Source organism: Dunckerocampus dactyliophorus, chromosome 11 (assembly GCF_027744805.1).
Source record: "Dunckerocampus dactyliophorus isolate RoL2022-P2 chromosome 11, RoL_Ddac_1.1, whole genome shotgun sequence".
Classification (NCBI taxonomy): Eukaryota; Metazoa; Chordata; class Actinopteri; order Syngnathiformes; family Syngnathidae; genus Dunckerocampus; species Dunckerocampus dactyliophorus.
Genome location: NC_072829.1, coordinates 19,812,228 through 19,833,310, shown reverse-complemented (window position 1 = coordinate 19,833,310; position 21,083 = coordinate 19,812,228). Strand labels below are relative to the sequence as shown.

The 21,083-nt window shown below is 40.3% G+C and overlaps 1 protein-coding gene across 1 annotated transcript in view; it reads right to left on the bottom strand.

The window, feature by feature from the left end:
- Positions 1-18,594, bottom strand: part of LOC129189740 (endothelin receptor type B-like) — a 28,986-nt gene extending 10,392 nt beyond the window's left edge. Inside the window, exons 1-7 of the mRNA XM_054791739.1 lie at positions 18,429-18,594; positions 15,868-16,405; positions 10,011-10,123; positions 9,721-9,925; positions 5,647-5,796; positions 5,425-5,558; positions 5,209-5,317 (exon numbers count right to left, since the gene is read on the bottom strand). Coding sequence (XP_054647714.1) covers positions 5,209-5,317; positions 5,425-5,558; positions 5,647-5,796; positions 9,721-9,925; positions 10,011-10,123; positions 15,868-16,251 — 1,095 coding nt within the window. The 5' untranslated portion in view covers positions 16,252-16,405; positions 18,429-18,594. The remainder of the gene's footprint in view (positions 1-5,208; positions 5,318-5,424; positions 5,559-5,646; positions 5,797-9,720; positions 9,926-10,010; positions 10,124-15,867; positions 16,406-18,428) is intronic.
- Between the last annotated feature and the right edge of the window lie 2,489 nt (positions 18,595-21,083).

Here is a 21,083-nt window from a genome sequence, read left to right as displayed (position 1 = left end):
CAGAACCGAATAAAGTGTTGCTTTCTGGCCCTGATCTGAATAACAGCCTGTTCTGATCACCTTTTTGGCAGAAGTCAGTGCCATTGTGAATGCCACACCTTTAATACCTGTTTCCACCGACACAGAGTCTCCTCTCATTCTGACCCCTTCCAAGCTGCTGACGTAGAAAATGGGTGCAGCGCCTCCTCGTGTTTGTACCTTCTCAAAAGGAAATCTGCTAAAGAACCAAAGAAGAAAGTGCGGGCCTTGGCAGAGACATTCTGGGCCAGGTGGCGGCAAGAATATTTGAGCACTCTCCAAAGCTGAAGAAAGTGGCAGTCAAGAAAACCCAATCTCAAAAAGGGAGACATAGTTCTGATGAAGGACAATCAGATGAAACAAAATCAGTGGCCAATGAGACTCGTGATGAAGGCTATTCCCAGCAAAGATGGACTTAAGGAAAGTTGAGGTCAAAGTGACGAGAAATGAGACAGTAAAGATATTCTCCAGACCTGTCTCTGAAGTGATTTTGCTTTTATCTGAGAACAACACCAACACGACATCCGTTTCTACATTGGCTCAGCAAGTCCATCAGCATCTGAGTCAATAGCAAAGCAATGGATCAGTTTCATGGAGTGGCCACGTCTCATGGCTCACAGCTGCCTGAGGGCAGAACCAGAGTTGAAACACCTGGTCAACAGACTTTACAAGTTACAGTCATATGGTTATGTTCAAATGTATAATAATACTTCTGTCTTATTTTGTATTTAGTAGCATATTCTTTAACATGCCAGGCTGGGAGTGTGTTGGAATTAAGGTAGTGTGTTTCAATGTGTTTTTGGTACCATCTGGTGGTGGGTTCAAAATAGCAAGCAATAACGGGAAGCGTAAACCCCGAAGTCCTATTTTCTGCATGCATGACAGAGTGAGCATCTCAGTGCAGCAATCTGCTCCATCCTTTTTTTATAAATCCACAAAACGGCTTCATCCGTAAGTTTTTTTTCTGTTCTCAGTTATATTAACATGTTTATGTCACTAGGGTGTATGATAATTAGTTTTTGGGAACTGAATATACTGTATTTTATATGTGAAAGTATTTAGTATTGTAAGTACTTATTGTTTGTATTTGTGTCTTTCTCAGTTTTACAACTAAGGATATTTCTTGAATTAAATCCTGCCAAGTACAACAACCTGCCTGTTCCTTGGAGGACGCAATGATGGAAAATGTTCATGTCAGCCAGTGGTCCCCAACCCCCGGGGACCACCCCCGGTACCGGGCCGCGGCTCATTTGGTACCGGACCGCACAGAAAGAAAAAATAATTTATATTATTTAATTTTTTAAAAATGTTTTATTTTGAAAAGTGGCCGAATTGTCTCTTTTCCATCCGTCTCACTTGACGCATATCCATTGTGCGTTCCCAGGTGAGCATGTTGGAACAGTTGGGGAGGAAAGGTAATGTGGAGCTGCAGTGTGGATCACATGTGTCTAGGCTGCCGTAGAAGCTACCTCATGACCTGAGATCCAGTTTCCGCCTCTTCATTCACCCCCATCGCATCCCCATGCCCACAATTCTCGATTTTTTGGATTGGTTAGAGTTTGAAATTCAAGTTCAGGTTGACACTGCCCGATACAGCTCAAAAGTCTTCGGCAAGGAGAGAGCCCAGGAATGAGCTAAGGATAGAGCTCAAGTCCTCAGGAAAAATCACAACCATCTTCCTCGGCACGGAAGGTCAGCCCACTGAGGTCAAGTACACAGTCCCCAAAGAAAGGATAAAGAAATACTGTCCATACTGTGACAACAGTAAGCGTTCACTCAATGCATGCAGCAACTTCAAACACCTCAGAAATACTGTACAGCTAGATTAAGGACAACAATGCCTGCTGGTGCTGTGGATGGGCTCATCGTGCCTCAGAATACAACCTGAAAATATGCTGTCAGACATGCAAGAACCTACACCTACTTGTGCTCCATGAGGTAAATGAGAAACCTCTCAATAAACAGGCCAGCCGTTATCAGCCACCTCCCAGCTGAAACCCGATCACGAGCAGTGCCAAGAAAGCAGCAGACTATTGCAGCAGGCTATTCCCCAATTAGAGCTCTGTGTGGCACTCACAGGAGCCCTACTGGTTAAAGTGCTCACCACAGAACTATCGCTGCCCAGCCAACAGGTCATCCTATGGACAGATTCCACGCCTGTCGTAACTTGGCTGAAGTCTGACTCATGTTGGTTGAAAGTCTTCGTTGGCACAAGAGTGGCAGAGATTCAGGATCTAACTGAGCGTGATGCATGGCATTACGTAGACTCAGCGCTTAACCTAGCGGATGACATCACCAGAGGGAAAAAACTGTCAGAGCTTGGATCACAGCATCACTGGTATCAAGGCCCATCCTTCCTCTATAGCTCTCCAGACGAGTGGCCTGAGTCAACGCTCACTACAAAGACTGACAGTGAAGAAGTAAGAAAGTCAATCATCTGTAACCTCACACTCACAGGCCAAAGACCCCTAGGACCGGACCCAAGCCATTTCAAGACCTTTACAGAACTTCTAGAAGCAACAGTTCTTGACATGCATGGATCAGCGGATGACACTCTCTCTGTCAGTGAGTACCAGAAGGAGAACTCTCTTCTGCAACAAGTACAGCAGGATTGCTTCCCTGAAGAACTGGCTCTACTGCGGGCAGACAAACCTGTGGCAAATAACAGTCGGCTTCTCACTCTTGCTCCACAGTTAGATAGCAGTAATTAAAGTTGGAGGATGTTTGCGACACACCACAGGACTTGACCAAGCCACTCTCTACCACCCTACAGTACTTAACCTGAAGCATGCCATTACCAAGCTCATCATTAAAGACGTCTATAGCAAACTACAGGCCCAGAACGCGTGTTTGCGGAGGTCTGACGAAAGTATTGGATACTGTGCGACAGAGAAGCCATTAGGCATGATCAGCGACAATGTACTGAATGCCAGCAATGGTGAGGCAAACTGACCATCCCAAAAATAGCGTATCTCCCTCCTGCCAGATTGCGACTGTTCCAGCCGGCTTTCTATTCCACAGGAGTGGACTCTTTTAGCTCTCATATGGTCATGGTGGGCCGCAGGAAAGAGAAGAGATGGGGAATTGTGTTCAAATGTATGATGACTAGAGCTGTCTATCTTGACCTTTTCTCTGTCATCGATACAGACTCGTTCCTCATGGCTCTCAGGCGATTCATCTCCCGCAGGGGGAAGCCCTTTGAGCTGCTGTCAGAGGGACAAACTTTAAAGGTGGAGAGCAAGAACTGAAAGAGGCCTTTGAAGCCCTACAGCCAGAGATCCAAACCCAGCTGGCCCCACAACAGATCAAGTTCACCTTCAACTCACCACATGCACCCTATTTTGGAGGCTGTTGGGAAAGGGAGATCCACTCTCTTAAAAGTGCCGTGCAAGTCACTTTGGGAGCACAGTCCGTCACTGAGGAAGTGCTGCGATTAGTCTTCTTTGAGATTGAAGGGATTTTGAATTTGAAACCCCTCAGCTACGTTTCCTCTGATACAGGAGACCTGGATCCAGTTACCCCTAATTCCCTGCAAATGTGGCGGCCAGATGCCTCCCTCCCACAGGTCGTCTATCCCGACATGGAGCCGCTGACCAGATGCAGGTGGATGCACAGCCACGTGCTTTCAGATAATTTCTGGGAGCATGTCTTCCAGTACTACTTACCTAACCTGCAGGCACGGCAGAAATGGCTCTCTGAAAACCCAAACCTATCCCCTGGTACCGTGGTTATGGTCATTGACCCACAGTTACCACAAGTGCTTGGCCTGTGGGATGGATCACCAATGCATGGCAGGATTTGATGGCAGAGTTAGGACCGTTAAAGTGGAAGTAGGGAACCACACCTACATACACCCAGTGTCCCAGATTATACAACTTCCTGCTTTGCCAGATTAACCTGATGTTTAGGCCCAAAATGATTTCCATTGGAAATCTGGAGGCAGCTGTAAAAAATGTCATCACTTTAAGCAGTCTGAACTGGTTGTAGACCATATAAACCCCCTCCTGCTCCTGGGATGCATCATCTATATGGACTAAGTCTCAGCCAGTAATCAAGTTAAGGTCCGTCCCCTCATCACACAGTTCCCATTAGATCGCCAGAGAAGTGGACGCTAGCTCCAAACAGTGAGAATCTCAACTACTGTTGCCCTTGTGGATTTGAGTTGGTGGATTTATGGTGTGCGTTTATCGAAAATGTGAGTCAGAACTTTTGGGGGGATATGGACAATTACTTATAGGACCCCGAGTGATATGTTTGCACCAGTAATAAGACCGGGTGTAATGTTACAGATAGCTTTATACATCGCATTAAGTTATGTTAGGCTGTATACATAGTTATAAGCTATATTTGTTGTGTAATTATGACTGTTAGGATCAATTTATTGGGATAATTCTACCATACTGTCTGGTGTGGTAGTGTGCAGACATGGTGGCACCTGTAATTAGAAGAATGCCAGTAGGTCATGCCGCCATTTACCTGTTTTACCACTAGAGGGCACTATAAGCCTAATGTGCTCTTTATAGCGATTTGAATGTATGTTTGATTTGGTTAACTTTTATCTCTTATGGCAACGCTCATTGTGAATTCACAGATGTTGAATGTTGCGCCTTTTTATTTGATATTTAATGTTTGGTTTAATGGCAGGTAGCTATGAAGCACATATTTACTTTGTATTTGTATAATTGCAGAACCACACGCACATTGATACATCCACCTGCTGTGTGGAGAGAAGAGCGTGTGTTGATCGTGTGTCATTTAATAAAGGACAACTAAGAAAGTGACCTTTGGTTTGTTCTGATCGGACATCCTTCAGTGGATCTGGAATTGGGCACCCACCAGTCAGAGAAATAGTAATAATGCATATCACCAGCGTACCCGATTTTATACAGTGTTTAAATTATTTCAAAGAAGGCCTACACATGCATCCTGCACTTCTGTTAGTTGAATTTTGATTTTGTAACAGGTCAAATAAAAAAAAGACTTTTATAAGTCAGACATTTTTTTTTTACTGGAAGAGGAGGCAAAATGGCTCTCTTGATGGTACAGGTTGCGGACCCCTGGTAGAGTGTGTATAGACTTTCCAATGGGGTAAAAAAAACAACTCAAAATAATCCCCAAATCAAAACCTACGGCACACGCAGACGAGACAAGCAATGTAGATGCGATCTTGTCCTGTCTTTGCGCTCTTACCTGGAAGCAGTTTTTGAACTTCTGGCTGACAAAGTAGAGGGCGATAGGGTTTATGCAGGAGTTTAACGAAGCCATGTTGATGCCAATGTAATCCATCACTAACAGGAAGCTGGAAGGGAAGAGGGAAAGTTTATGCAAAATCGCCAGGAAGTCACAAAGCAGAGAACAATGGGGCCTCGTGATGTGCACAGTGTATTTGTGTATGTGCATGCTTACCTGAGGAGTTCACAGCGGTTGGGGTCATTTTGGTCATAAACTGTTTTCTTCAGAATACGACTGAGATGAAGTGGCAACCAGCAGAGAGCAAAAATCAGCACAAGGCAGAACACCGTCTTTGCTACTTCCCTCCTCTGCACAAACACAAGCATTCATGCTGAAGACGGGGGAAGTCATCGAGTTGACCACAACCTTAATACACCACGCTGTTTGCAGTCATACCTGTTTCATGTGGTCGTTGAGTGCGACCCGCATGCCTTTCTTGAGCCTCAGCATCTCACAGGACATGAGGGTGTAGAAGATTCCCGTGCAGGCGAGTGGCAGGCAAAAGTAGAAACCAAACAGCCACCAGTCTTTTACGTCCTGGTAGAACTGGAGAAATGCAGACCCATTCATACAAAGTATCATATACTGTATATACAGTATGTGCAAATTGAACACCCTAAACTCTTATACTTTGATGGATGTAGACCTGTCACGATAATCAATAAATCGATTAATCCAACGATTAAAAAAAACAAAGTCGATAATTATGCCGGCCTCGATAAATTCACGTGCATGCATGCGTGTTTCATTTCCTCTTCTCTCTAAACCACACAGGCTCGATGGCAAGAGAAGTGATGGTTTGTAAGGCGAATGCAACAGCCCCAGTGTGGGAATAATTTGGTTTTAAACAAAATGAACAAGGTGAGCAAATGAACACCAACAGTTTTCCCAACTGGGAAAAACAACTACTGATGGAAGTTCCCCGGGCAGCGGAGCCTTTGTCCTGACAGTCAACGCTCACTGAGGCGTTTGGCCAGCAAAGTAAATATAAACAAAATAGTGCAAAATGGTGCACACTCACAGTGTTGTTCGCTATATGTTAAGCCTTCTTGTTAAGGAATAATACCAAATGTTCTTTATTGGTTCAAGTGCAATTTTGTTTACAGAGACTTAATCCTCCATTTTATTTATTATTGTATTTATTTTTTGTGTGATTTTTATTGGTGTGAGAGAGAGAATTTTTTCTTAACAGAGACAGAATATATTTTTTATTATAAGTTTTATTTAAGTGCATTTTTTGCTAAAAGAGACTCAGAGTCCATTTAATTTTCATTGAGTTGTTTTTGTCTGTTTTTGTTTGTTTAATTTATTATGTACTTTGTTTTTTTTAATTTAAAAGCTCTTGACATTCCAATTACAGTGTTAAATACTCTTGAGAAATTTAAGTTTATTGCTTTTGATACAATGTACTTGCGTTATTATGCCACATAAATAATGAAAAAATTGTCTCAAATAATGTTGTCAATTATATCGATTATCGACAATAATTTGTAGGCCAATTATCGACAAACAAAATGTGTCATCGTGACAGGCCTAGATGGATGTATCTTTTTGTACACTCAGCATTATGCTGGTGACTGGCAACCAGTCCAGTGTGTAGTCTGCCTTTCTCCTAAACTCAGTCACCTTACACACCCCGGACTGGCAGTCAATCACAGGACACATATGGACAAACAACCATTCACACTGTCACTTAGTGGAAACAAAACCCACACTGACTTCACACAAACCAACCAACTGAACTGGCATACTATCACTAGCTCGCCTGATGAATAAATCACTAATACAGTGGAATATTTGCAGCTTTTCGATTAAACATTTTGTTTTATTTGCAGCTTTTATTACCCGCAAGGCATGCTGGGAAGCCCATGCACACACTTCCTCAATAGGAAGTTACCCAGCCTGCCTTGTGGGTTAGAAATGCTGTTATTGTTTTCAAAGTATATTAGTGAGTAAACATTTATTTCAATAACTGCATAGTCTGTTTAGTGCAGTTACATTGTGTGTTCCCCATGTTTTGCTTAGTGAGGTAGGTGTTTGGGTTGATGACCTCCTGTTGGTTTGTGCTGTGTGAGTCAGGGTATAAATGTCAGGGTATAAATGTCAAGCTCAAGAAAACTGATGTTATGTAGGGCGGTGTCTAGACATAGCAGCATAGCCCAGGCTTGATTGGAGTGTCATAAAAAATAGACATCTTTACGGGCTTCTCACTCACTTGCTGTTTTTTGGCATTCACTGGTGGAAAAACAAGGATCTACTGTATGCATTAAAACTGGTCATTTTCTCCATGGGACTGTCTTTAGACATGTCAGCAAATTATTTGAACCAGTTGGTCAGTTGGTACATTTTCTTTTCTGATAAAAACAAAACAACTTAAAACGTTATGAGAAATGTGTGTCTAATGTTTAATGTCATAATGTTTACCGTATACTGTATGCGCTATATACCATAGTGGTCTAAAATTAAATCAAATCAAAAATGTAGGGGAAGCCCTGCAGCAAAAAAAGGATTGCTCCAATGACTCAAATGTTTTCTACTTCATTGTTGTTGTGTTAAATTACTGCAGGCAATGTTTTAAACGTAAATATTGATTAAGAAAATGCCACAAGAACATCTTTGACCATACCATTCTGTATGTCACCAATATTTCCAGTTCAGAATCAGGTTGATACATTGATCATGCCGGGATATAAATAAGGGAACATCTCCAGGATGCCAAAGCTGTAAGGAGGCTGAAATATCCAAGACATTTTTTTATTATTAAAATGTTTTGAATGTTAATTCACTCTGAAGCAGCCTACTTCTGACCATTTAATGTCATCACGTAGTCGCCACACAATTTGCAAAAATTTTGGTTGAAATTACTGTGAACCTTATTAACCACAACATTCTTTGTTATTTTCTAAACCGCCTGAACATATTTGAATAAAATGTTCTTCCTCTAATGTTCACTTTATGAATCATTTTCATGAATTTGTATTATATGGCTGCACAAAACAGTTTACAGCAGTTTTCAATGGATGAGGCGGGCCTTCCCTGGGAGGCATCAGAAAACTTTGGGGTGTGCGTTGCAGGTTGAAAAAAACTAAAGACAAAAATATTTTTCAAAACTGTAAGCTAACTTCAGGCATGTTTAGGGGTGTTTTTAAAGCATTCATTGCTATTAATGAATTCACATTAGTGCATTATTTTTTTAAAATCGAGTTTATCTAATTTAGTGTTTCTGTATGTGAGTCGGCTTTTTATAAAATCCGTTTTTATGCGTTGGGTTTCTTGTGCTTGAGTTGTTTGGGATAACAGCATCCCACTGTAGTTTGGAGGGCAAGGTGAGGAGCGGAGAGTAGCAGAGGGGAGACGTGAAAATATAGGACCATGTTACAGTTGTCTGTCCAAAGAATGGGAAATTTACATTTCAAAAACACCCCGATGGCACCATTCATAAAGGTAGAACACCCCACATATGAGCCTGATAGTCTGTCACTGACAGGCTGTTGAATGTTATTGCCAAGTGGATAGTGAACTGCAGGCTGATAAACATAGTTTGGAAGATGAGGGGTTAAAAGAGGTGTTGCAAACTGCGTCCAATGACCCATTATACAAGTTTTTCACAACAATTTTTAGGTGAGATTTAAAAAGAGATTAATTAGATCAGTTAATTACAGATCATAATGAACAAATCTCTCAATTTTTTTGTCTCTTGACAGTGCTAGTTATGTTTAAAGGCTATATTTATACCGGTCAATGTTTGCATTTGAAAATAACCGGGCGGGAAGACCCAACTGCCAACATGCTGCAAAATTCTTGTATTCATCATTGCTGCTTCAGTGACAGCAATCTGCAAGGGCAGATTGCTGTCACTCAAGCATGGACACCTTTAGCATTGTTACCCCTGGACAGGACAGGATTTTTTTTTGATGAATACAAGAATTTTACAGAAAACTAAACGGGAGAGTGACAGAATGAAGGGCAAAATACGGTACTTGCCCTGGAGTTGACAGGTATCTAAATTGACAAATACTCAGCTCCCATGTTGAGAGGAAAAACAGTCTGGGTTGAACAGAAAACACCAAAAAATATGCTGCAGAAAATGTGTTTTCTGGGAGGTAGAGGAGGCACCAGCGGTATTATGTTCTCTGAGGGGAGGATCACTGTGACACACTTTAAAAACCCTGGTTTAGTCAGTGATAAATCAACTTTGTGTAATCTGTGTTAAACTAGCAATGCACGGCTCCATTTGAAGTAGTCAATGTTTCAGGTTAAGGCTCTTAATGTAAACACGACTAATGCACTGCTACTAACCCTCCCACACAAAGAATGGAATGTACATAGCAAAGTCACATGTGTTTCGTGAAACGATTTGACATGTGTACCCTAACAGATAGTGTTGTTTCACTCCTAGACTAAGTCGGGTTTTGAGTGAAAGACATTTTCTTTGAATGGTGTTGTGTTGATGCTTCTGGTAGTGCCTACCTTTATAAAGTTGGAGCTCTGTTGCGGATGCAGCAGACACACACGCAGTTTGTTGCCTCTGTATGGCATCTCCAGCATGTCAAACGCCAACGCCTCAGGGACTGCCAACAACACAGCAATCACCCAAATCAGTGCCACCTCCACAGCTTTCCACACAGGGATGCCCATTCCCTTTACCCTGCTCCATGACGTCACTGCATGGTACCTGTAAATGCAAAATATTTATTTTACATGCATTCTTTGAGCACTAAAGTTCCATATAGATGTTTGCGGATAAGGAGCATACACACCTGTCAATACTCAGGGCACATAGGCTGAGGACAGTGATACCCACTGAAGCTTTTTGGATGAACGGCATCATCTTGCAGACATACACCCCAAAGGGCCAGTCCTCTGCTATTAGCTAAAGAAACAGAAAATGAAGACAGTACAATTTGTGGTTATGGAAATATGTAATCACCACATGGAAAATCTCTTTGGGGTTCAACTGAGGGTCTCTTCCTGTTTTTTTCTCTCCATCAAACCCATACCACTCCCCTACCTACCACAACCCCCATTTTCCTTGTCAGGGGTCGCCAAAACTAATAGTGCTAAATAAAATGTGTGGATAAAATGAATAAATGCTTACTCCCATGGGCTGATCATATCAGGTCAGCATCAAGGCAGTGTCTCAAGTCTTAGGAGAAAGAACTCACAACATTCCAACCCGAACTGGCGTTTTTAACACACACTGACAGTAAAGTAATACAGTAAGTTGACATCTTGAAATACAATATTAAAGACGGAATTCCACTCAAAAAAATACCAGAAAAACTAAGTATTCAAGACTGTGATTTGATTATACACATCCATCTTATTTACAGTCATTATTAACGGAATTTTAAAAAAACAGTAATGCACACATTTATAGTCTTATTAGCACATTTGGCAGTGGCTTCCATTACATGAAAGAGTGTTAGATGTTTTCACATGACAATGATGTTGTTGATCCAAGACAACTGTTTTCATGTCTTTCTGATACAACTGCGCACAGTACAGTAAAAAAAATGTAAATAAACCACAGCTACATGCAACATCTGCCAAGCCATCACGAGGAAATGGTTTTAGAATCAAGCCCTAATGAATTACACACTGGCCTGATGATGGATAATGCATTGAATTACAATTAGTAATTGGAAATGACATCTGTAGGAAATGAATAAAATATTGAACAGACCTTTAAAACGAGTGTAAATTCTAAGGCGGTCAAAGTTAAGAGAAGTTTCCTTAAATGGCACAATTTTTTTGACGTTTGTCCTGTTTCACCCTCGCACCACACCGTAGTTTGAGGAACCGCAGCGGCGTGGCAACCGATGTGAAGCCAGAAACTGGAACAAATATTGAGTGGAAATGCGCAAAGAAAAGGGTATTTTGGATGGTAAGTTTAGCTTCAAACCCCTTCAGATGCCTCTCTCGACAAGATCAAAGTTATTTGTGTTGCTGGGAGTCGAGTTGTCACGAAGTACGTCGGTGGAAAAAAGAGAGAAGTTACTGGTGCACTGCAGGTATATTTTAAAGTGTCAATAATACAGTGGTACAGTAGCACACGTGTCCCAACTAACGAGTGTTTTTTTGGATAAAAGCCGTCTCTCAGCGGATTTTTGGTTTGAACGGCTACCTACAATTTGGGTTAGAAGCTACTACTTACGGGCAGGCATAGCCAAGGACAGCTATTTCCGGGCTTGTGTCAAATTACATTAGTATTAAACATGCCAAAATTGTGGGATTTCTAATAATACATTATTTTTTTTGAGTAAAGCAATGGCCCATATTTCCAAAATTTGTATGCCTTAACAAAAAAAAATGATGTAGTTATTTACAAATTATTTCATTTTAAATTTTTGTGTTTTTATTTATTTATTTATTTTTGAATCATCGCACCTTACAGCATGCTTGAGGTTATGATGTGCTCTTTTACACATTTGAAAATACTGTAAGAATGACACTTTCATACAAATGGTTTATTTATTTTATAATGTAAGATTAAAGTCTACATCAAAAAAACGTAATCGTTGAATCATATCAAATATCGTATCGTCTGTACACTGTATCAGATTGTTCTGTTTTTTAAATATAGTTTTTTAATCGTATCTTAACTCGTGTATCTAGATGCGTATGGAAGCGTTTACCACAAAGATATTTACATTCCTACTTATTATAGATAAAAACGTCTTTCTATCTGCGATTAATTGTGATTAATTATAAGTTAACTATGGACAAAATGTGATTAATCGTGATTCAATATTTTAATCGATTGACAGCACTAGTAAATTGTCATCATTTTAATAACTATTAATCAATGTATCCAATAATTAGTATACAGATTCCAACATTTATAAGGTTTATACCAGGGCTGGGCCATATGGACCAAAACTCCCGATATATTGACTCAACTCAATATGTTGAATATCGATATCACGATATTTTTTCCACAAAGTGAGTTTCGACAAAGTTAAAGTTAAATATGCATGCAAAGGTGTTTCACGAAAATCAAAAAAGACACTAAAATAAAATAGTCAATTCTCTTTTGAAGTAAATATAGAAAAAGTAAAATGGAATCATCGATCTTCTTTATAACAAACCTTCAGCTATGCTCAAATCCTCAGCTAACACCAAAAGCACAAATAAATGAAATAAAGTGTCCCGTTTAAGAGCAAATTTTTAAATGTCAGCAGCACCTCAAAAATACTTTTTTTTTTTTTTTTAGAAAGCAGAACCTCATAAGAGAGACAAAAAAGTGAGTAAAAACGTGTTTAGAGCTGTTTAAATAAACCACAGCTACATGCAACATCTGCCAAGCCATCACGAGGAAATGGTTTTAGAATCAAGCCCTAATGAATTACACACTGGCCGTGTTTAGAGCTCCAAATAAACGTGATTCTTAGTTTGTTCATTTAAAATTGGCCAGCCCTTAATCAAAATAAAAGAATTTTAATGTAATAATTACATCTGGACTTGCCTCCACCTTTTATCTTGTAGTTAGGACTACTTGTTTATTTATCACACATCGTTCTTCCATCAAACGTTCTGACACACATTTTAGATCCCTTTCTGTAAAACAGGGCGAGATCCACCCTGGTGGGGATGCGTGGATCTCCACAAAGCAGTGTGCAGCCGTAGCAACACTTGAACTTGTTGCTTCCTTCGTGCTTATGGGGGCTTCTGCTCCTCCCCTCCTCTGAGCTGACACACACGCACAGGAGTGAGACATCCACGCCAACACACGAGAGAACAGCGCAAATCCAGTCTCTATCGATATAAACGATATGTTGGTTTTTGATATCGTGCTTAAAAGACATATAGATATTTTAAAAATAGCGATATATCGCCCACCCCTAATTTATACATATTAAAGCAAAATATTTAACTTTTTGCCCGTAACATATTACAGTTGTGCAGCACACTAGATTGAGCAATTAGTTATATAAGTATCTTTACCAGTTTGACAAAGCTTGGATGAGAACAGAGCATTTGCAGTAGATTTACAACAATGCATTTCTCAACATCAGACACCAATAGTCGCCGCCATGCTCCAACAACTAGCTGTCAAAAATAGACCCGTGTACTTTGCAAATTAAGAATAATAATATACAGCGTCTGATTTTGAAAGCAATCACAAAACTCCCCTTGAAGAGGTCAGTGAACCTGACATCTATACTTTTTAGACAGTCCCTGTCACCTCTGTTTGTGGCTGTGACTACTCCATGAAAGTGGTATGTGGAACAAAAAGTATTACTAAAGTTTTGTATTTCAAACTTTGCCACCCTGTTCCGCCCACATCCTATGGCCTGGGCTAAAACCCTTTGGAATTTTGCATTGCCCATCTATCTAATACAAGTGATTACAATTCGCGAGTACATGAAAGTAAAAATTCTGTAAATGGCCAAAATCACATAAAAATGGCCAGTTCAAACCAAAAAACTAAAGTTTCCATACACTCAGCATGAGCTCATTTTGGACCCTTAATGATTTATTTGAATGTTTCTTTTTCCAGGATGGAACACTTATACAACTTACATCATGATCAATTTATACAACTTACATCATAGCCACGACTGACTGCAACTTGTGGTGTCTCTTTGGCAGCATAGAGTGTCTTTTTTGACCGCACTTGGTTGATCCACCAATATTCTGAACAATGGGAAAGCCTGAGGAACTCATTTAAGAGCTAAGAATGATAATTGTAGATGTATACAAATTGGGAAAGTCTTTTGAAAGCTGCGTATTCCAAGATCATCAGTTCAAACAACTGTATATAAGTCCAAGTTATTTGGATGTGTCACCATTTTACCAAGGCCTGGACGTAGTCACACTCAACCCTGCCATAAACTGAAAACTGCTGGAACACCAGTGTCTCTTTCCACAGTGAGGCCTTACATCACCATGGACTGAGAAGGTGCCAACCGAGTAAGTTGACACAGTCAAGCTCAACTGAAATATGCAGCTGCCCAAAAGGACAAGCCAAAGGCCTTCTGGAAAAATGTTTGACCGTCAGACAAAACAGCTGTACAAGAAGTATGTTGGCAGGAGTCAAGGTAAGGCTTTCGAACATAAGAACACTTTACCAACTGTCAAGCATGGTGGCAGCAGCATCATGCTCTTGGGATATTTTGCTTGCCGGTGTGAATGAATGAAGAAATGAAGACGACAACCTCAAAGACATAATGAAAGATACTGAAATTAAGATTCCAGATTGACCATCTCAAAATTTGTACAGTGGTCAAAATCCTTGCTGCAGAGTTTTGCACCAATTGTAGGTGAGACAGCTCTTCTTGCCTAGACATGAGAAGAGACTATTACAGTAGTCTAATTGCAAAGAAACAAAGGCGTGAATTATCAGCTCCAGATCGTCGTATGACACCATATTTCTAACTTTGGGATTTTTTCTTAATTGAAGGAAACAGTTTCTCGTTAGTTGTTACAGTGTTGCTCTAATGACATGTCCTTGTCAAAAATAACACCCAAGTTCCTTATGGATGGTTTGGACGACTGGCCTGAGTCATCCAAGCACTGCTTAATTCCTGGGATTGAGTCATCAGGCCCAATAATCAGTGTTTCTGTTCTGTTAGCATCTAGCTGCAGGGAGTTAGCACTCAACCAACGCTTGAGTTCCTCTAAACAGCTTTTCAGGCAGTCTAACTTCTGAACCTCAGATGGCTTAAAGGAGCAGTAAAGCTGGATATCATCAACAAACAGATGGAAAGAAACATCACTGAACTTTTGGATGATGTTTCCCAAGGGCAGCCGATACGACACAAACAGAGCAGGACCCAAAACAGAACATTGAGGGTAGGTGTGTATGTAGATAACATATTTGAACCAGTATGTCGAATTTTGACCATGTGTAAATTAGATAAAAATTCTCAGTAAATTCAAAAATTGTGCACCCAATTCTTTTTATAAATCATTGAAAACATTGCACAGCAAGCCCTTGTTTATCACAGTTTACAACCGTGATAAGTGATTTTTTGCAAAGTAGGGTTCTTTAATTATTTATTTATGGCATTCTAAAAACAGTTTTTAACATTACGAGAGCCCTCTAGACATGAAATAACACCTCTTTAAACACATTAAAAATACTTTTGGGGATTTTTATTAGGAATTATTGTGCCTGAGATAATTCAAACCTGCAATAAAAGTCTGTTGTTTCTGCGATCAAGTCTAGCATGTGTGTGTGTCTCACCGAACGTTACAGTAACATTACTGACCAACGTAGAATACCACATATCATCAAAACGTCTCCTGAATGCCTTCTATTTTAGTTCAATTAGCCATTTTTATGCTTGAAAATGGTTTATTTAGGCAAAAAATACATAACATTCGCTTCAAGGCATATTTTTGGACTAAAAACAGGCCGTATTAAATCACAAAAAAAAGCACGATTTATTTATTAATATATTATGGAAAAACCGTGAAGCCACAAAATTTGAACCGCTAAGTGGCATGTGATGACTGCATAATCATTCCACCTGGAAAAAATATTTCAAATAAATCATTAAGGGCCCAAAATGAATTTATGAATGAATTAAATATGACAATTATTCCCATGATGAGTGTATGTCTGAATTTGTTAAGCCAAAAGAAACACTAGGAAGGAACACAAGTTACCTTATAAACATTGATGGGGATTGCGATGACGATATAAAGAAGGTCCCCCAGTGCTAGGCTGCCAATCAGGACGTTGGGTCCATTCCTCATGCACTTGTTCTTGTATATGATCCTTAGCAGTGTTGAGTTACCAATGATCCCGACCACAAAGATCAAGCAGGACACAATGGTGTTCACATACTTGAAGGCGTGCTTAATCTCCGTGGGCTTTATGCACATGGGGGGGAAGGATCCCCTTTGCCGGGCCGGTTGCGGGAGTAGGCTCTGCATGGAAGCATTAGTCTTGGAGACATCAGTGTCAGGCGCACTCGGGGAGTCCCGGATGAACCGAGAGGCCCCGACCTCCACTACCATCAGGAAACAGAGCAGTGCGACAGCTTTCATTGTGAAGCGAGGCAGGTTCTTTCACAGGGAGGCGTTTCCTGAGTCAAAGGCACACAGCAGTCTCAACATACACACACTCACACACTCATTTTCAACACCGGGACTTGCTTGCTTTGGGCACGGCAGTGCAGATCTTTGTCCCAAGGTGTTTGTCCTACAGGAAAAATAGACAAATCATAATGCTGGACAGGCAGGAAACCAGCTGTTTGTGTTTTGTGTGTGTGTTTTCTAACAGGCATGCAAACTTATTGGAAAAAAGTTATGGCGTTTAGTTAAAACGTTTAGTACTTATTTAGTATTATTTTTATTTTTGCATCCCACGCCTATCCAACCTAATGCAAACATTTTTGTACAATGAGTTGAACAGAGTGTTGCCATGTGCATGCACCTGAGAGCCAAATAGAATGGTGATAATGGACATGGCCAGTTTATGAGTTGGCTGGGAAACTAGTCTTGAATGTTTGCACGTGTGTGTATTATGTCTCGTGAAGCCCATACACACTGGGATTTCAAAATAAGGGAAATGATTTATGTTCACGAACATACTTTTTTTTTGTGTTCACAATCATACTTACACGGACAATCCGCTAATCCCAAGCCAATGTGCACACAACAGTCTCTAAAGGCAAACGTTTGTGGATAAAATGCATTTAAGCATTCTCTTTCTATAACGCTGCTGAATTCACATAAATTCATGCACAAAATCCATGAAACGCTGCTAGTATTAAGGCCAGAACACAGAGGCTCGTTATCTACACACACAAAGACAAAATCACATGGATGAACTCACACACATATCACAAGAAATTGGTCTTAAAAATTTGGCAAACTTCCACTCAATCCTCTGATGTGGCTTTGTGCAAGCCGGCCCCTGCTCAAGAGGCGAGGTCATTAGGCAGTGAGGGAGAGAGTGGCTGGGGTCTGATGGGAGTTTTGATTGGAATGAGCCTCTTAATCTAATATTCTACCTCTGGAACCCTTTCTGGCCGTTATCTGTCTTGGCTCCAGATTTTAGAACGAGGAGGACCATAATTTGGCAGTCTCAACAATGAAAGAAGGCACAGGAGATGAGTGAAATGTGCATGCATGGCATCTGAAATGAATATAAATGGCAGCTTGATCGAGTGAGAGAAGCAATGGGAGAAAAATGAATGTAGAAGGTTGCCATTCATTGGAAAAATAACAATGAAAAGGTGTAAGGGTCATGAGAGTGACCTGGAAATAGGACTACAGTAGCTGCAAGATGATGGCGCAATTAAGTGACGGCCCCACTCAGCAAATATTTAAGGATAAACAACTAAATCACTACTTTCGCTCTTTTGCTCCTGAACATCCAGCATGGACTTTACAATCATATTCTTCTTCAAGACGCAAAAAGACTTTAAACCCAGCATAAATTATTCCTCTAACAGCCGCACAAACCTCAAACAATAACAAGACTAAAGACAATAAACTGCGAAGCAAAGTCCTGCTGTTTATCAATGATCACGTTGTCTTACAAGTGACTTTGAAAGGGTTTGCTGCTGATTTGAACTCCTCTTCATTTGTCCCATGAGGTTTTGGAAACAAGAACCACTGCAACGTTAAAGGAATTCTGTGAGGGAGCGTCGATGCAAACAGGTAAGTTAGGGCATAACAACTAATCACCACAAATAAAAGGGTACATAAATGTTAGATTATTTCTCCAACTGTGAAATCCACATCATGCTGCAGTTGGTTACACTCTACAACACTATACAAATGATTGAATGGCTTGTTGTTGTAAAAGTGCGGTGCCGTTGCAGCTGGACATTCAGACTGCAGGTCAAGTTTGTGATTTGTGACAGAATGGCGGTAGATCAGACCTTTTCTTCTGCACAAGAATACTGTCATTGCATTTTAAGAGGTAAAATAGATTAGTAGAATCTGGAAAATTAACTTTGGTTGATTCAAAATGCACATTTTTTCTCATCAATAAAACATTCTGCAGGTAATTCATTATGTCAAAAGCCTAAATGTTTGAAAAAATGCCATCTTTTAGTTAATACATTTACAAAACTTGTCATGCAGACTCTATATATGCCCCAACAGATTAACGTTCTGTCTAATTAACTCTTTCATCAAACATTAATTTTCTTGACGAATAGAGAGCGCTAATTAGGCGTTTTCATAAACACATAAAATAGATCATGACCTACCGGACGTTATATTGCAGAGAATAGTTCTCAAGGCGAAATTTTCCTCATCAACATTCCATTTAATTGGCTTGGTGGCGAATAAAGGTAATCGGACTTCTTCTGGGACTCTCACGCTTTTTTCAGAGAGTGCTGGTGGTGTTTGGCTCCTCTCCACCCCGCCTGTCTGTCCGCGCTCTAGTCTGACGCACTGAAGCACAATGCGCTTTTATATGCGCCAAAGACACTCAGCCAATCACATGTCGGCACAGACGCCAAATGCGCCATAACTAAAATGATTTGCTATGTCACTTGTGAAAGTAGAGGGTCTTTTTTTTTTTTAAATCAGCCATTTCGTTGGACCTCAGTAAATCCCAAAAATGTATTTCAAAACACCAGACGCTCAACGTACACATCATTAGGTACACTTGTCCTGCACAACCTAATGTGATCCAATAGGAGGAGTAAATACAAAATTAAATGAATAAAAAAGAAATACTGTTTAATTCATATTTGTAAGTGAAGATAATCTTGCCTATGTTTAATTTAAAATGAGCAGATATTAAACAGACTGTATGCAACTCACGCCAAATAAAATTTTACGTAGAGATGCTCTATATTGGATTTTTCCCGATATAGCAATATTGTCCAGCACTTAATTATCGATACCGCTATCAGCCGATACTGATATAGGCAGCAGCTCTCTCCCTCAAATTAATCCATCCCACCCCACAGGTGTGCCATGTCAAGATGCTGATTAGACACCATGACTAGTGCACGTCTGGCATGTTGGAGAGGTGTTCTCTTCACGGATGAATCCCGGTTTACACTGTAACAGGGCAGATGGGGGACAGTGTGTGTGGCGTCGTGTGGGTGAGCGGTAACCCTAACAAAACCCCAGTAAAACAAAACTGCACATTTCAGAGTGTCCTTTTATTGTGGGCAGTCTAAGGCACACCGGTGCACTAATCACGGTGTCTAATCAGCATCTTGATATGTTCATCTCATAAAAAATGGGATTTTCTTGAGTGTATATGTACTGTATGTTCAATTCATTTAGACATGCTTGAAAATGCTTAATTTAGACAAAAAAAACACGTGAAATTTGCTTCAATATGCATATTTTTTAATACTAATAACAGGCCATATTCAACGAGGAATCAGGTTGATTTATTAATTAATATATTTTTGAAAAACCGCGATAAGAGTGAAGCCATGATATTCGAACCATGAAGTGGTGAGGGACAACTGTACTGCACATGCAAGGTAAGTTATAGAAATAGTGTGGTCATTAAAAAATCATGACCAGGTCAACTACAGTAACGTGTTCTCCTACTATCAACAAGAACGACAGGTTAGTCTTAATAAATTCACAAATAAGAATAAATAATGTTGGAACTTAGAAAGCTATAAAGTAGAGTGCAAAGTATGAAACTCTGATGATGATTTACATTTGTCACTGCCATTCATGGCTGTCACTCATCGCTGTGTGGTAGTCACGTACATGTCTGTAGCGTGTGCACATAGACAAACGCAGTCTCAGAGAAACGACTTGACAATTTGGAGTCATCGCGTGGTTATGACAGGCTATACATTCAATGGTAGCTAACGTTAGTGGCTAAACATTGCCAAATCGCTATTATTAGCAGACAACATACATTGCTAGTGCGCGTTACATCTTACGTACTCAAAGCAGGAGTACGTACTTTTGAACGTGGAGGGACCCGCTCCATACAGTTGTTTTCAGTTAAGCATAATGATATCTATGATTGCCACTGTTGCTGCAGTGCAACTGTGATCTGTTTCTAATATTTTGTCCCTCTTATCTAGCATGTACAGAAAACCAAAATATGAGAACCAGCTCTCGGTATGCAGTGGGCATTCAACGCCATTGTTAAACTCCATTAAACACAATGCTACACATATTGATAGATACAGCTCTTTCATTGGATTTCATTAAATTGCGCAGCCGTACGTAATATTGCGGCCAGTTCGTGTCATCTTCCCAGATATCAGCCCCCTTTCTAACACTCTCACAACATAAATTCTACGACGTAAGCATTTTTGCACATTATAAAGTATGTAGATATTAGAAATCCACTTTTTTTTGCAGAATCACAAAAACAGTTTGTCTATGTCCTGGCTGTCTTGATTGCACACAATATCCGGGAATGAAAGAAGAGTTGTTGTTCATGTTGTAAAACTTCTGTCATGGGAGCAACTTAGCCCCCAGGGTTTTACTGTGAATGAATATCGAACACAAGTCCCTTACACAGCCTGACATGTGTTTCACCCTTCTTAAAAGCACTGCCGTGATCCCTGTTGTACTTTGTTTGGCAAATGCTGGGGATTTTGTTTTTGTTTGGGGAGTGACTTTGCAGATCATGCCACAGACGATTTCTGATTCATGTTTTGAAAATACAGAGGGACTATTTAGGTAGAACCATCACCCTTTATACAATGAAGCACAAAAAAACAAGTTTAAATGATTTTTTTCTATTCTGTGTACTTGGGGTGTAACAGTACAACATCCTCACGGTTCAATACGTACCTCGGTATTCAGGTCACGGTTCGGTTAGTACAAAAAGAGTACAAAACACGAACCGTAAAACTATCCATCCATCCATCCATCCATCCATCTTCTACCGCTTATCCAAGGTCGGGTCGGATGTCATACAA